Source organism: Podarcis gaigeae (genome assembly GCF_964106915.1).
Source record: "Podarcis gaigeae genome assembly, chromosome: 1".
In the NCBI taxonomy this organism is placed as follows: Eukaryota; Metazoa; Chordata; class Lepidosauria; order Squamata; family Lacertidae; genus Podarcis; species Podarcis gaigeae.
The window spans coordinates 3,906,216-3,923,089 of NC_139678.1; the positions used below are offsets into that span (position 1 = coordinate 3,906,216).

General features: G+C 48.2%; 2 protein-coding genes across 2 annotated transcripts in view; one reads left to right on the forward strand and one right to left on the reverse strand.

Moving 5' to 3' along the window:
• ABHD12B (abhydrolase domain containing 12B) overlaps window positions 1-661 on the forward strand; it is a 45,265-nt gene extending 44,604 nt beyond the window's left edge. Inside the window, exon 13 of the mRNA XM_083737402.1 lies at window positions 532-661. Coding sequence (XP_083593528.1) covers window positions 532-556 — 25 coding nt within the window. The 3' untranslated portion in view covers window positions 557-661. The remainder of the gene's footprint in view (window positions 1-531) is intronic.
• Window positions 654-16,874, reverse strand: part of PYGL (glycogen phosphorylase L) — a 58,010-nt gene continuing 41,789 nt past the window's right edge. Inside the window, exons 14-21 of the mRNA XM_083732903.1 lie at window positions 16,531-16,632; window positions 13,519-13,666; window positions 12,692-12,750; window positions 12,053-12,194; window positions 9,155-9,362; window positions 6,706-6,840; window positions 4,712-4,778; window positions 654-2,052 (exon numbers count right to left, since the gene is read on the reverse strand). Of these exons, the coding sequence (XP_083589029.1) occupies window positions 1,852-2,052; window positions 4,712-4,778; window positions 6,706-6,840; window positions 9,155-9,362; window positions 12,053-12,194; window positions 12,692-12,750; window positions 13,519-13,666; window positions 16,531-16,632 (1,062 nt within the window). The 3' untranslated portion in view covers window positions 654-1,851. The remainder of the gene's footprint in view (window positions 2,053-4,711; window positions 4,779-6,705; window positions 6,841-9,154; window positions 9,363-12,052; window positions 12,195-12,691; window positions 12,751-13,518; window positions 13,667-16,530; window positions 16,633-16,874) is intronic.

The following is a 16,874-nucleotide window of genomic DNA, read 5'->3' on the forward strand; positions in this document are numbered from 1 at the left end:
ACCTTCCATATTTACTGAAATGGCATATATGTGCACCCACATACAGAGTGTACTCTTCCGCCCAAATGTTGCACCAGAGTTTACAAAACTTGGGACTACAACTGCCATCATCCCTAACTAGCAGGGCCCGTGGGTCATGGATGATGGGAGTTGTAGTCCAGAAACAGATAGAGACCCAAGTTTGAGAAACCCTGTCCTAGCCTAAAGACAAGCCTAATTACAGGGCCGTCTTACCCATAGGTGCTAGGGGTGTGGGGCACCCGGGCGCTGGGCTCTCAGGGGTGCCAGGCTGAGAGTCTGGGGCCCAAGAGTTGAGTCCGGGGAAGTGGCCTCCCATTGGTTGAAGCGCTGTGGCGGGCTTTTCTGCTGCGGGCGGCTCTGTGCCGTGAGTTCGGGGGCGACTGAGCCTGTGAGATGCTGAGGCGGCCGGGTGGATATTTGCTTAAGACATCCCTGCCTAAGTAGATACTTGGCATGGCCCCTGGTTAAATATAAATCATGCCTCTTTGTTTCCCTCCTGTTCCCAAACAGAAACTTCCTCCAGAGTGTTAAGTGACAGCAGCAACACAGGAAGAGAACAGCCGCTGCCCCCCAGCAAGGAACGCTGCACCATACTCCAGTTCAAATTGCTACAGATAATAAAACGAGCCATGAACAGGAAGAGTGGATTTCGTTTTTATTTTACCAGGTGAATTTCCAGGAATGCAAGATTTGTGGCGTGGACCCGGGAGACAAGAAAGCGGGGAGAACACAAACTGATGCATGCAGGCCTTGCATAGATGTGGGGTTTGCTGCTTCTTTTTTGTATCAATGCACCTAAAAGTGGATATTTTAAGCACTACCTGAACAGGACAATCTCCCTCCCCTTCCTAGCGCATCTTTCTCACTGCGCGCAAGCAGCCGGCATGTACCTGCTGAGCGCACCAATGGCACTGAACACATAGCACCTGCTGCAATACCTCAGGGTATCCGTTAAAAGCACTTTGGTCCAGCGACTGTAGGACAGATTATAGGGCTCAGCCAGACGTCCTTTTGCACCCCACTTTCCAGGCACACGTCTGTACTTTCTGCATCTGAGTGGGTGGGGTTTTTCCCCCCTTCCAGTGCTTCTCCTGGGAAAACCCACATTTTAATTCCAAATCAGAGCAGATAGCAAGCCACAGAAAACCCGACTGCCATTTGCCAAATGCTGGGAGAATAAAACAACCCAAAACAACAGACTCAGAGACAGAGCTTTGAAATGCAGAAAAGAGTCTGGATGCCGTCATAGGCAAGTTGGAGCAGGGGCCCCTTTTTGGGGGGAAGATCCTTGGCCACAAGATGGCTGAGACAGCAACATTAAGACCCCCAGGGATTCTGCTGCCACCATTTTCGACACACCTCTCTCCCCAGACAGGTCCACTCCCTCTGCGAAGGGTTTATCTGATGGGTAACCAATCCCTTTGTTATCTTTTAAAAAGAGTTGAGGATGCAAAAGAGCAGCTTGTTGACTCGATCTTGCCATCGGTCCCTCCTGGAAGCTGGTTTTGCAGGAGGTTCAACAGGAGCCCCATCCTGGGACCTTCGAAAAAGAGACTTAGGACTAGGAATTCCCAGGCTGCCAAGGGAGGGGGAGGCGGGGGAGGGTTCATGACACTCAGAAGTGCCCTTCAACTCGCTTTGCACTTCTGCAGAATTCAGGGAATAAGTCAGATTCCCCTTTCAACGCCAATAAAAGCAGAAAGAAAAAGAGCCCACAACTTTTAACTACTGTTAGCGTCACTAAACAAGCGTGAGCCAGCCTCGCACAAACCACACAGGATCGCACACTCACTACTCGGGTAGAGCTAACTCCTTGTGACTCGTGCAAACTCAGACGTGCATCTTTTCAGACGTGTCGTTGGCCAGCATCTCGTCCGCCACGTCCCGGGGCACATTGGGGGGCGGGATCTTCAAGTCGGAAGGCTCCACCCCCCAGATGTCCCGGGCATACTCCTTAATGGTCCGGTCGCTGGAGAACTTCCCGGAGGCGGCGATGTTCCTGATCACCATTTTGGTCCACTCCTTGGCGTTCTGAGAAAAGGAGATAGGCCAAAAAGAAGAAGCTGACTTGAGAGTCGCAAAGGTCTCATTTCCATTTTTCCCCTTCAAATTTTTAAATTAATTTCCCCCCAAAATTAAAACAAACAAACAAACATCCTATTTGTAATTAAACCAATCTTTGTAACGTTGTTAAGTGACTTCCTCAAATCCCCCTGGTTACCGGGGTTGCCAAAGGGCACCCATCGGATCACCAGGTCCTCAGAACGCCCGAGGTTTTTCCGGGGGACCGTGACCCTCTTGTGGTCTCCCCCTGCTTCACAGCGCTGGGGCTCTTTCAGCCGAAAGAGCTCCTATCTGCCATTACTGGGCGACCAACTGGAAGTCTCTCATTTCCATGCCCAGAGTTCTTTCTGACTGCTCAACAAAACACTCCGGGCCAAAGCGATGGTTTGTTTCAAGTTCCAACCTAACCCAGCCCCAAGTTTGATGGTAGGGAAATCAGACAGCATTTTACCTGAAGGAGCGTCTCCACCCCCTTTGTCCAGCCCAGACACTGAGGTCCAGCTCTGAGGATCTTCTGGGAGTTCCCTCCCTGTACGAAGTGAGGTTACAGGGGAACTAGGCAGAGGGCCTTCTCGGTGGTGGCACCCACCTGTGGAACGCCCTCCCGTCAGATGTCAAGCAGATAAAAACTACATAACTTTTAGAAGACATCTGAAGGCAGCCCTGCTTAGGGAAGTTTTTAATGTTTGATGTTTCATCATGTTTTTAATATTCTGTGGGGAGCCACCCAGAGTGGCTGAGGAAACCCAGCCAGATGGGCGGGGTATAAATAATAAAATTATTATTATTATTATTAATATTATTATTATACATTTTAGGTCAGTGGTTCCCAGTTAGCTAGGAACTGCAGACCCCTGTTTTTCAAAAGCCAAGCCACGAACCCCTTCTTTTGAAAATCTCGATATCCTGTAGTAGTTCTTGTTTTGTGAATGGTGCCAACATGTCTCAGAGCAAACGTACGTCTTCCGGGCTTCGCTCCTGTGAGAGTCACGTTACCCGTGCGAACACACGGCGCCCACAAACAGTCAGTCAATGGATATGTGCCATGGACATCAGTTGGGGTTTGCAGACTACCAATTGGGAACCACTGTTCTAGGTGGTTATCTTGCAAGAAGCAGCAAGAGGAGAACTACATAGGAAGTGCAGCATGTAGAAGAATCTCAAAATATAGGAGGGAAGGAAAAACTTCACTGTACCTGCAGAATTGTAATAAGGAGGGATTTCAACTACAGGAGGGAGGAGGGAGAACTGTTTTGGACCCCGAGCAAGCAGCATGGCCAATGGCCAGGAATTAAGGGAGTTTTAGTCCAGCAACACCTGGAGGGCCACAGGTGAGTCACACCTGAGCTACAAGGATGCTGATGAAATAGCCACAGGTGATGGAGTTAATAAGCACACCCAGGAAACTACAAAAGGCCACAGTTTACTAAACACAGGTGTGCATGGGAGACAGAAAGTATGCAGGCTAAATAACTTGTGTATTTATGGCTAGACTAGTGTTTTTCCCCCGCTCTCTCTTTTAAGGTCCCAGGCAGGTCACAACATTAAAACATAGTATTAAAAGCAGGTTTAAACAACTTGCAGCCACAAATAATACACCTCAGTTGTCCAAAGCCAAGGTAAAGAGGTGAATCTACAGCATTCTCCGGAAGCTGTATAATGAAGGTGCCAGACACACCTCTATGAGGACGGAGTTTCACATCTTAGGGGCCACCACAGAAAAGGTCCTCTCACCCCACGCTGACACCCCTGAGTGTCTGAGGGCAGGACCTGAGTCATTTAGGGCATTAAAGGTAAAATGTAAAGGTAAAGGACCCCTGGATGGTTAAGTCCAGTCAAAGGCGACTCTGGGGTTGTGGTGCTCATCTCTGCTTACAGGCCGAGGGAGCTAGTGTTTGTCTGCAGACAGCTTTCCGGGTCATGTGGCCAGCAGGACTAAACCGCTTCTGGCGCAATGGGACACTGATGGAAGCCAGAGCGCATGGAAACGCCGTTAACCTTCCCGCCGAAGTGGTACCTATTTATGTACTTGCACTGGCATGCTTTTGAACTGCTAGGTTGGCAGGAGCTGGGACAGAGCAACGGGAGCTCATTCCGTTGCGGGGATTCGAACCGCCGACCTTCCAATCGACAGGCCCAAGAGACCCAGTGGTTTAGACCACAGCGCCACCTGTGTCCCAGGGCATTAACACCAATATGAGCACCTCGAACTGGGCCTGGAAATGAATTGAAAACTAGTGCAGCTGTTTTAAAACAGCTATAGGGGAACGCCCAGCCAGGAATCTGTTGCATTTTGGAGCGACGTCCGCTCCTCCCTGCTGTCCCACAGGACCATGCATATTGGGAGAACTCCAGAAAAAGGGCCGTGGTGTTGGCGGAGGGGCGCTTTCCCTCTCATTCCATTTCGGAGAATCTGGGAAGGTGAGCAATGGTACGAGGCCCCCCTGGGCTTCCTTCCAGCCTCTCCTAGCACCTCGCTTGAAAGCCCTTCTTACAAATGTGGAACGGGCATTATGCGGTGCCTGGAACGGGGCCAGTTTGGCCGATCGAAGCGAGTGCATTTACACAGGGTAAGGCAATCTCAGGAGACCGCTGGCAGCAGGCAAACACCCTCCGCCCAGCTTACCATGTAGAGTTGACTGACGTTGTCTTGACATCTGACGTAAGCTTCGTAGTCTGCGAAGACTTTGAACCTATTCGAGGAAGGAGTCAGAGCGGGCGGTTAGGGGGGCTTGTGCCTGAACAATGAAGACCCTTTTTTATTACAGTGATACCTCCGGATGCAAACGGGATCCGTTCCGGAGCCCCGTTCGCATCCTGAAGCGAACGCAACCCGCGTCTGCACATGCATGGGTCACGATTCGCCGCTTCTGCACATGAGCGTGACGTCATTTTGAGCGTCTGTGCATGCGCGAGCAGCGAAACCCAGAAGTAATGCGTTCCATTACTTCCAGGTCGCCGCGGAGTGTAACCTGAAAATGCTCAACCTGAAGCATATTTAACCCGAAGTATGACTGTATTACAGTGGTACCTCGGGTTAAGTACTTAATTCATTCCGGAGTTCCGTTCTTAACCTGAAACTGTTCTTAACCTGAAGCACCACTTTAGCTAATGGGGCCTCCTGCTGCCGCTGTGCTTCTGGAGCCCGATTTCTGTTCTCATCCTGAAGCAAAGTTCTTAACCTGAAGCACTATTTCTGGGTTAGCGGAGTGTGTAACCTGAAGCGTCTGTAACTGGAAGCGTATGTAACCCGAGGTACCACTGTATTATTATTTTACACATAAATAGGAAGGCCACCATCAAAGTCCAGTGTCCTGTCAAAATAAAAACAGGGTCCTCAACAGGCCCTGACATCAGGAAGAACCTTTCCCCCCTTTCACTTTTTTATTATTAAATCAAGAATTAATCACACATAATCATAAAAATGTGCTCCCTGAGACCATTGCATTATAGCTATCCAACCTCCCAAAATTTCAACACCACTTGCGATGGTTTGACCCCTTTCCGTTTTAACAGTACAAATTCTACAAACACCCTCCGTATCTCCTCAAAATCATTTCTCCTGCATATTCCCCATCTTACCTTAATGGCACACGCTAATTTATCATTAATAGCTATATCGCAAACCTCTTTGTACCATTATAACATTTTATTTTCTGCTTGCCCCTTCCATCTTCCTAGCTGTAATAATTTGTGCGGCTGTCAATAAATTTGTGAGCAAGTCCTTCATAGCCAGTGAACCTTCCACCCCATCGTAAATTGATAATACTGCTACCTCTGGACTTTCGGTCAGCTTTAACCCTGTGATTTCTGCTATCCCCTTAAACACCCTTTGCCAAAAAAATTGTACATACCGTATTTTTCGCCCTATAGGACGCACCGTCCCATAAGGCGCACCTAGTTTTTTGGGGGGAAAATAAAGGGGAAAAAAATATTTTCCCCCAGGCGCGGGGCTGGGGCGGGGGAGGCCCAAGCTTCCCCTGACCCCAGTCCCCAAACAGGCAGCTCTCTGCAAGCCGTGGGAGCCCAGCGCTGGCTCCCGCTGCTTGCTGAGAGATCTGCGAAGCCTGGACGCGCTGAGCTCAGTGAGGGCAGGCTTCGGCATGCAGACAACTCTCCGCAAGCAGCGGGAGCGCTCCTCCTGCTTGCGGAGAGGTCCGCGAAGCCTGGAGAGCGAGAGGGGTCGGTGCGCACCGACCCCTCTCGCTCTCCAGGCTTCAGCGAAAGCCTGCATTCATCCCATAGGACGCACACACATTTCCCCTTCATTTTTGGAGGGGAAAAAGTGCGTCCTATAGGGCGAAAAATACGGTATTTACACCCCAGTAAGAGCTGTTCAAGAGCGGAAAGGTCTCCCTCTGGAAGTTGTGGACTCTCCTTCCATGGTTTTGAAGCAGAGATTGGATGCTTTAGCAGAGATTCCTGCATTGCAGGGGGTTGGGCTGGATGACCCTTGGGGTCCCAAATCTATGTTCCTTAAACTTTTTTCCAGAGTGGAGGGTCAGGGAAAGCAGACCCTGCTGTGATTGAGGCACAGAGGCCAGGCAAGTTACAGAGTGTGGCACAAGCAACCGTTAGCCAAAGCTGTCAACAGGTTTCTGCAAAGGGGTCTCCACTCACCGGTCATGGTAGAACAACATGTTGACCAAATCTTTGAAAAGGTCGGGCTCTTTTGGTGAAAAGAATCCACTCTTGATCTGATCCATAGCTTGCTTCAGCTCAGGAAGCCTCTCGTAATATTCCTGAGCTTTGTACCTGATGGAAAGAGGGAGGAAAACCTTTAGCACACATATTGAATACTACCGATGGCCATGTATATTAAAATTAATATAATAATAATAATAATAATAATAATAATAATAATAATAATAATTTATACCCTGCCCATCTGGCTGGGTTTCCCCAGCCACTCTGGGTGGCTTCCAACAGAATATCAAAATACAATAACCTATTCAATATTAAAAGCTTCCCTAAACAGGGCTGCCTTCAGATGTCTTCTAAAAGTCTGGTACTTGTTTTTCTGTTTGACATCTGGTGGGAGGGCGTTCCACAGGGCGGGCGCCACTACCAAGAAGGCCCTCTGCCTGGTTTGTTATGTGCTCCTGGCTTTGCAGTCACAAGACATCCTCAGCTATCTCATTTTGTTATACCAGGAGGGGCAGAAATGTGACCTCCCTTGATTTGGTGAGGAAAATCTGTTGGAAGTTCAGCAGCAGGGATCATTTGGTTTGTAACTTAAGGGTTAATTACGCTCACATGAAAGCCAACTTGTCAAGATGGCGATAGGTGTAAGTATTGTTTCACATGGAGGAATCACATTTACTGAGGCAGCACATGCTCTGAGTGACTGTGCAATTCGGAGGGAGTCTTCCTCTTCGATTTATATACCGTTTTTGTTCAGTACTGTCTGGTTTTTGCATTTATCCGGACTCCATCTGTATTAGGCAAATTAACTTTGCCAACAGAATTGCCATAACAGCCGCCTCCAAACTGTAGGGTGACTCAAATTATTGAGCAATTATTGATCTGCACCATTAACATATGCAAGGGGTCAAATATCTGATCTTACCATAAGCAAAATCTCTGGATTTTCTGTGAATTGGATAAGATCTAATTCAGTGGGCAAGATCAAACTTTTGCAAGGCACAACCATGAAGCAATGAGAAAAGCTCCTGGAGTCCCTGTCTATCTTCTCTTTTGAGATCCTTCCGATTTCTCCCATTGTTTTGGATATATTGTAATACTCCAAGAATTTGGCAAGCCACTTGTTGTTATTATAACACTTTTCCAATTTTTCACAATCGATAGCCTTGCGGCTACTGTTGCGTATAAATATAATGTCTTGTCCTCTTCCTTTAGACTTCCTGCCACTGTTCCCAATAGAAAACTTTCTGATGTTTTCCTAAATGAATATCTGAACATTTTTTTTCATTTCATTATATATTGTTTCCCAAAATTGTTTGATGTTGTCAGGGAACTGCCATCGGAGAGTCAGGTGGTGGAAGGGCTCAAGGAGGCTAGGAGACCCTCGGATGCTGAGGAAGGAACCAGCAGGGGGAGAGAGAGAGTTCCCGCAGAAACTCAGTCGGAGGGATGGCTCCAAGATACTTCCAGTGAGAACAGCGGAGAGGTTTCAGGACCTCCGCTGGGGACGCCTACTCCGCGCAGGAAACTGTCACGCAGAGAATCCAGAAGGAGAGTTTCCGTTAAGGAACTCTTATGTTGGCGTAAATTCCGGAATCGCCCACTGACGGATTCTGCCAGCGATTGAGGTAGCCATGCATCCATGGCTCCGCGGACTGGGAGAGTTTAGAAACTGATTGCATGAGTTGAGAACTCAACCATTTACGCACAAGCAGCCCCTTAACCCATTACAGATGTGTAAACAATTCCACCATATATGCATCACAGTACCTTTTTCTGTGCTGCATCGAGAGCAGACATTGCCACAATTTTTATTCATTTTTGCTATTCTTTCAGGTGTTAATTACCATCTATGTTGCATTTTAAGGTAATTTTCTTTCAATATATAACACACAGTGAATTTCATAACAAACAAAAAAAAATCCTTCCAGTAGCACCTTAAAGACCAACTAAGTCAGTTCTTGGTATGAGCTTTCGTGTGCATGCACACTTCTTCAGATACACAGTGTGCATGCACACGAAAGCTCATACCAAGAACTGACTTAGTTGGTCTTTAAGGTGCTACTGGAAGGAATTTTTTTTTGTTTTGACTATGGCAGACCAACACGGCTACCTATCTGTAAGTGAATTTCATATCATCTTTCCACAATTTCCCCCATTGTTCAAGCATAATATTTCCCCCAATATCTTGCACCCATTTAATCATGGATGCTTTAATGGGACCTCCGGAACGAATTAAGTACCTAACCAGAGGTACCACTGTAAATATATTTTTAAAAATTTTTAAAAAGAAAAAAGAGAAAAGCTCTTGGAACCGTGTGTGTATGTGTGTGTGTGTGTGTGTGTAAATCATCCGTGCACAATCCAATCAAAATACAGGTCACGCAAAAAGTGTGGGCGAGACCTTTGCTTCTGCCATACTCACCCTCTCCGGTCCAGCTCAGCCACATCCTCCACTCTCATGCCAAAGATGAAGAGGTTCTCTTCTCCAGCCTCCTCTGCCATCTCAACGTTGGCGCCATCCATTGTCCCAATGGTCAGGGCTCCGTTCAGCATGAATTTCATGTTGCCGGTGCCAGACGCTTCGGTGCCTGCTGTGGAAATCTGCTCCGAAAGATCTGTGGCTGGGATCACTGCCAAGAGGGTGCAATTTTAGCCATTCCTGCAGTCCATTATTATTATTATTATTATTATTATTATTATTATTATTAGTTTCCATTTCTGTCACAGCCAAAAATGACGTCTCGCAGCAGGTAATCAGAAAAAAACCCCATGCAGAATCATCAAACTGCCTTGCACCTAGAGGAAAGGGAAAGGTGTAGCTCAGTGGGGCAACGGGGAAAAAAAATGTCCCAATTTCAATTTCTGGCTTTTTCCAATTTAAAGGCTGAGGGAGAGGAATCTGCGAGCTTGACAAGGAGTTGATAAGGTTCAGTACTGAGTTATTTGAAGTTCGACAGCTTCTTCTCCTTCCCAGGCCGAGAGAAAAATGGCGAAAAGAGGATATTTATTGGGACAGTGTGATTTCGGCAGCTGCTGCTAAAGTTGCAAACAATGAACTACGGGACAGAGGAATGGAGAACTTCTGAAACAACAATGGGATATCAGCTCTGCCCAAGGCATGATGCAGAACAGCAACAACCAGGAAAAGATAGACGTAACATTTTAAAAGGACAGGAAGAAACATCATGGACAAAATAACTGCCACTCACAGGAAGAACAAGGATGCAGTTTAGCTTTATAAATCATTCAATGTGTCAATACAAATGGAAGTTGTTAAAATTGCAGTTGCTGTATAAGGGATTTTGACTTGAGAGTAATTGAAATTTAGAAGATTTTGGAACACAGAAATAAAGTAAAGCATCAATTCTAGCACGTGGGAGGCTACCTAAATTGTATAATTTGGCGTCTGAATTATTGGTATTACTAATTGTATTATAATTTGGCTTTGTTATAATGAGGATATTATTGGATTATTGTAATTGAAAACTACTACTACTACTACTAATAATAATAATAATATAATAATAATAATAGTAATAAAGGCTGAGGGAAAAGCTGTTAAGGACATTTTCTGCCCAAGAGACAACTTCGAGTTAGGGCCAATAGCCTGACCTGGTATAACACTGTTTCTTTTACACATCACTTGGGGAGACAGGTGAACTAATGCCAGTGTACTGGAAGAAGCAAAGATCACCAGTGTTGAAGCAATGATTCCTCAACATCAACTTCGTTGGACTGGTCATGTTGTGCAGATGCCTGATTGTCGTCTTCCAAAGCAACTACTCTATTCTGAACTTAAAAATGGAAAGCGTAATGCTAGTGATCAACAAAAGAGGTTCAAAGACTGTCTCAAGGCAAATCTTTAAAAAATGTAGTATAAACACTGACAACTGGGAAACACTGGCCTGCGAGCGCTCCAGTTGGAGAACAGCCTTTACCAAAGGTGTCATGGTCTTTGAAGACACTCGAACTCAGGACGCAAGGGAGAAAGGTGCTAAGAGGAAGGCACGCTTGGCAAATCCACACCGTGATCAACTCCTGCCCAGAAACCAATGTCCCCACTGTGGAAGGACGTGTGGATCCAGAATTGGCCTCCACAGTCACTTATGGACTCACTGTTAAAACCGTGTGAGCTGGACCATAAAGAAGGCTGATCGCTGAAGAATTGATGCTTTTGAATTCTGGTGCTGGAGGAGACTCTTGAGAGTCCCATGGACTGCAAGAAGATCAAACCTATCCATTCTGAAGGAAATCAGCCCTGAGTGCTCACTGGAGGGACAGATCCTGAAGCTGAGGCTCCAAGACTTTGGCCACCTCATGAGAAGAGAAGACTCCCAGGAAAAGACCCTGATGTGGGGAAAGATGGAGGGCGCAAGGAGAAGGGGACGACAGAGGACGAGATGGTTGGACAGTGTTCTCGAAGCTACCAGCATGAGTCTGACCAAACTGCGGGAGGCAGTGGAAGACGGGAGTGCCTGACGTGCTCTGGTCCAGGGGGTCACGAAGAGTTGGACACGACTTAACGACTAAACAACAACAACAACATGGAAGTCAATCTTACTTGGCTACGAGTGATCGCCAAAGAAGAAGAAGAAGAAAGTGTTGGAGTAGGACCTGGGAGAGACAAGGGTTCAAATCCCCGTTCAGCTATCAAGCTCACTGGGTGTCCTTGGGCCAGTGGTTGCCTCTTAGCCTAACCTACACCACAAGGTTGGGGGATATTAAATGAGGAGGGGGACAATCATTTATATCACCTTCAGCTCCTTGGAGAAAAAGGCGGGATTATAAATGCAATCCATCAATCTATCAAATGTTTAAGGTCTGTTACTGAAGCTCTACTGCAAGCCCTCTGTCATGTGAAGACTGGATTCCGTGAAAAGAAATGGACCCACGATAGTCGTTGTCATCAATTTAAATGGTTCTTCTCTGAGTAGAACTTAGTTGGATACAACCCAATGGGCCCCAGAGTACTCTCCCTTTCTTCAGTTTCCAGCAATTGGCGTTCAGTTGGAGTTGAATAATATCTAGAGCAGCGTTTCCCATCATCCTTAGCTAGCAAGACCAGTGGTCAGGGATGATGGGAATTGTAGTCTGAAAACAGCTGGAAGCCCAAGGTTGGGAAACACTGATCTAGAGGGCCACAGATATGTTCTCCCACCCCCAACATTTTAGCCAAAGGAAGAGGGACCCACCAAGAACAGGAAAAATGTCGTAGGGAATGCCAATGAGGCACAAGTGCAGTTTGAAACACATTTTGACTCTTAGGCCCATTTGCCAGGAGACGCCAGCTCTTGCCAGCAACAGGCGATGCTGTCCTTACCTTTCTCGGCCAACGAGACTCTGTAGTTTTCCAGGAAGATGACCTTCAGCTTGTTCCCCACCACAGGGTCGTTGTTGACCACATGGCCAACTGAAGTGATGAGCTTGATGATCATTTTGGCCATGTGGTAGCCAGGAGCAGCCTGAAAGGCGGGCAGAAAGGCAAGCGCTTAGAAGGAACAGTGGCAGCTGGGCATCCTTGCGCTTCCCCCTAGCCTCCCTGAAACCAGGACCCTCCAGATGCTTTCAAGATGTATTTTGTTGTTGTTGTTTAAGCAGACTTTTCAGCTGCACAAATTCCCCATCAACACCTCACACTCTCCTTTTGTGGTGGTGGTGTGTGGTCACGTTAGCAGTACATGAAATTATGCTTTAGGGAGGTGTTTTTCTCATTCTCCCGTAACACTAGCACTCTGGATGTGTAGTAGCATCAGGAAGGGTGAAGAAAAGCATTCCTTCACACAGGGCTTAATTATTCATCGGTGGAACTCCCTCCCACAAGATGTGGTACGTTGGCCACTGACAAGTCCAAGGCAGGCAGGCAGGCAGGCAGGCACTTCCAAGGGCAGCCCAAAAGAGGCACCCCAGCAGATCCTAGTCTGTCCCCTCTCGAAATGTGCAGCGCAAACCCATCGCTTACTTTGCCGCCAATGATCACCGTCCGGGGCACAAACAGCTTCATGGGGTCTCGCTTGATGCCTGTGGGAGAGAAAGGAGAACACAACATGAAAGTCAGCATGGTGTAGTGGTTAAGAGCGGTGAACTTGTAATCTGGTGAACCGGGTTCGCTTCCCTGCTCCTCCACATGCAGCTGCTGGGTGACCTTGGGCCAGTCACACTTCTCTGAAGTCTCTCAGCCCCACTCACTTCACAGAGTGCTTGTTGTAGGGGAGGAAGGGAAAGGAGAATGTCAGCTGCTTTGAGACTCAGGAAGGCTGATCGCCAAAGAATTGATGCTTTTGAATTATGGTGCTGGAGGAGACTCTTGAGAGTCCCATGGACTGCAAGAAGATCAAACCTCTCCATTCGGAAGGAAATCAGCCCTGAGTGCTCACTGGAAGGACAGATCCTGAAGCTGAGGCTCCAAGACTTTGGCCTCCTCATGAGAAGAGAAGACTCCCTGGAAAAGACCCTGATGTTGGGAAAGATGGAGGGCACAAGGAGAAGGGGATGACGGAGGAGGAGGTGGTGGGACAGTATTCTCGAAGCTAACAGCATGAGTTTGACCAAACTGCGGGAGGCAGTGGAAGACAGGAGTGCCTGGCGTGCTCTGGTCCAGGGGGACACGAAGAGGCAGACATGACTAAACGACTAAACAACAACAACAAAAGGGGAGTGAAAGGCGGGATATCAAATCCAAATTCCTCTTCTTCTTCTTTTCCACCAAGACACCTAGGAGGTGAAGCTGTCACTGCCTACTAACCATGAATGCCCAGGCTGCCCAGCTGCCCCCGTGTCCTTACTCACGGTTGTACATGGTGATGATGTGCAGGCAGTTCATGAGCTGCCGCTTGTATTCGTGGATCCTCTTGACCTGGACATCAAACATGGAAGCCGGGTTGATCTTCACCTTGTATTCCTTCTCCAAATACTGGGCAAACTTGACCTTGTTCTCCTGAGAGAGCAGAGGGAAGGAGCAATCGCTCAAAGTGGCAGCAAATATAGCCAGCAAGGCATGGTCTGAGGGCACTGGATACAGCAGCCCCCTGCCTAGTGCCGTTACCGGGACGTCCTTTTAATTGTGCATTAATGATGCTCTGCTTTCGTGACAATATTGGCGCGGTTACACACAACCCTCATTTTCAACACCGTTTGCACCTGCAAATGTTTCAGAGTCAACATACAGTTCCTTTCCCAACCGGGGTCCGTCCCTTAATCTCCTGCCACAATCCCGCAACTTTTCATAGAACAGAAGTTTCCTGGGCCTTTCCATCCTGTTTTGCTGCCATGTAATGCAAGGCTGCCCCCCCCCTAAAGGTAACATTTGGGGGGAAGCACTGCAAAGCAAAGAGAGTGGAATCATGTGTGAACAGTGCTGGATTTACATATAAGCTAAACAAGCTCTAGCTTAGGGTCCCACTCTCCTGGGGGCCCCCAAAAAATGTAAAGGGGGGAAAACCCTGGATGTACATTTCCAAAATATAAGATGAAAAACAAATAAAATAAAACCAGCATACACCAACAGTGTTTTGTGTTGTGTAGGCTCTCCTAAGATGTAAATCATGGGCCCCTCCTGCGCTCATCTCGCTTTATTCGCCGAGGAAGCCGGCGTACAGCTTCTGGGTCATGTGGCCAGCAGGACTCAGCCACTTCTGGCAAACCAGAGCAGCGCACGGAAACATTAATACATACATATTACGAATATAGGAAAGGTAAAGGGACCCCTGACCATTAGGTCCAGTTGTGGCCGACTCTGGGGTTGCGACGCTCATCTCGCTTCATTGGCCGAGGGAGCCGGCATACAGTTTCTGCGTCATGTGTCCAGCATGACTGAGCCGCTTCTGGCAAACCAGAGCAGCACACGAAACGCCGTTTACCTTCCCGCCGGAGTGGTACCTATTTATCTACCGTAAATTTCGCTCTGTAACACGCAGATTTTTTCTCCTAAAAAGGAAGGGGAAATGTCTGTGCGTGTTATAGAGCGAATGTGTGGTCCCTGGAGCCGAAAAATCAAGCAAAAATCAAATCGCGGGGCTGCACGCTGCACAGAGAAGCGAAACCTGAAGAGAGGAAGCGGCTGCTTTCCTGCATTCTGCCTCAGGGTCTTACTGCCCACCCTTCTCTGTTTCCTTGCTGTGTTTGCTGAAACGGAACAAAGAGCAGGGAAAGCCCCTCCCCTCCAGGCAAGCTCCGGTGCTGCTGGGGGAGAGGGAGAGAGAGGGGGGAAGGGAGAGAGAGAGGGGGGGAGGGAGGGAGGGAGGGAGGGAGGGAGGGAGAGAGAGAGAGAGAGAGAGAGAGAGAGAGAGAGAGAGAGAGAGATGGCTGGCTGGCTTGGGTGGGGGAAAACTTTTGCCTTCCTTTCCTCCCTACCCCTCTCCTGCATTCTTAGCCAGCTGCTTCTCTGCACACCCCTCTCCTGCTCCTTGTCCCTTCTGTGTTTTTCCTTCCCTCCCCACTTAAAATGTGGTTACAAAGCATAGATCCTCAGGATCTTTGCATTGGGTCACCCCAAATTCACCATCAGATCACATAGCATGTCCATGGCTACAGCCTGCCCCCCCAAAATCACGCACCCACTGTTGCCTGGGGCTGCAATGGTGCAAAAATGTGGTTAAAAAGCATGGATCCACAGGGATTCTCAGGATCCTTGCATTGGGTCACCCCAAATTCACCATCAGATCACATAGCATGTCCATGGCTACAGCCTGCCCCCCCAAAATCACGCACCCACTGTTGCATGGGGCTGCAATGGTGCAAAAACGTGGTTAAAAAGCATAGATCCACAGGGATTCTCAGGATCTTTGCATTGGGTCACCCCAAATTCACCATCAGATCACATAGCATGTCCATGGCTACAGCCTGCACCAAAAAATCACGCACCCACTGTTGCCTGGGGCTGCAATGGTGCAAAAATGTGGTTAAAAAGCATGGATCCACAGGGATTCTCAGGATCCTTGCATTGGGTCACCCCAAATTCACCATCAGATCACATAGCATGTCCATGGCTACAGCCTGCCCCCCCCAAAATCACGCACCCACTGTTGCATGGGGCTGCAATGGTGCAAAAACGTGGTTAAAAAGCATAGATCCACAGGGATTCTCAGGATCTTTGCATTGGGTCACCCCAAATTCAACATCAGATCACATAGCATGTCCATGGCTACAGCCTGCACCAAAAAAATCACGCACCCACTGTTGCCTGGGGCTGCAATGGTGCAAAAACGTGGTTACAGAGCATGGATCCACAGGGATTCTCAGGACCTTTGCATTGGGTCATCCCAAATTCACCATCAGAGCACATGTCTGTGGCCACAGCATGAAGCCCAAAAATGATACATCCACTGTTTCATCCAGAATGTTTTTTCCCTTGTTTTCCTCCTCTAAAAACAATGTGCGTGTTATGGTCAGGTGCGTGTTATAGAGCGAAAAATACGGTACTTGCTCTTTGACGTACTTGCACTTTGACGTGCTTTCGAACTGCTAGGTTGGCAGGAGCAGGGACCGAGCAACGGGAGCTCACCCCGTCGCGGGGATTCGAACCACCGACCTTCTGATCGGCAAGTCCTAGGCTCAGTGGTTTAACCCACAGCGCCACCCGCGTCCCATATGTAAAATAATCTCTCTCTGAGTGAGCAGAGGGTGCTTATTGCAAAGAGCATACACAAGCCATCACAGGCCGTGTGGCTGTCCCCCCCCCCCCCGCCACAACGTTTGCTTGCCGTGAAGTCCAGCGTCTCCCAGGAATCTCGGGAGCAGAATCCTGCCTCCTCTCCAGCTGCAGCGTCGACAAGAAGACGCCCAGCTCCTCCACCCGCTTACCTGTTTGACTTTGGACACTTCCCGGATGAAAAGCTCATCGTTGGCAAACCGGTGCAGTTTCGTCAGCTGGCTGAGGTCCTTGACGTACTCCTCTCCTATTTTCTGTAAAAGAGAAGCGGGGGGCTTGAGACATCCAGACCACCTGCCTCAAGACAAGCAGCCTTTCCGAGGTATTTGCTCACCTCCCCAAAAAAGACTTTTTTCTGCCTCTTACCATGCCAGCCTTACATGCACCCGCCTGACCACTTCGATTGGTGGAACTGGCACCACGACAGGCGTCGCAAAACACCCGTTCTGAGACTTAACATGGAGGCCCATTGGCCTAAATACTGGGAAATAATTGA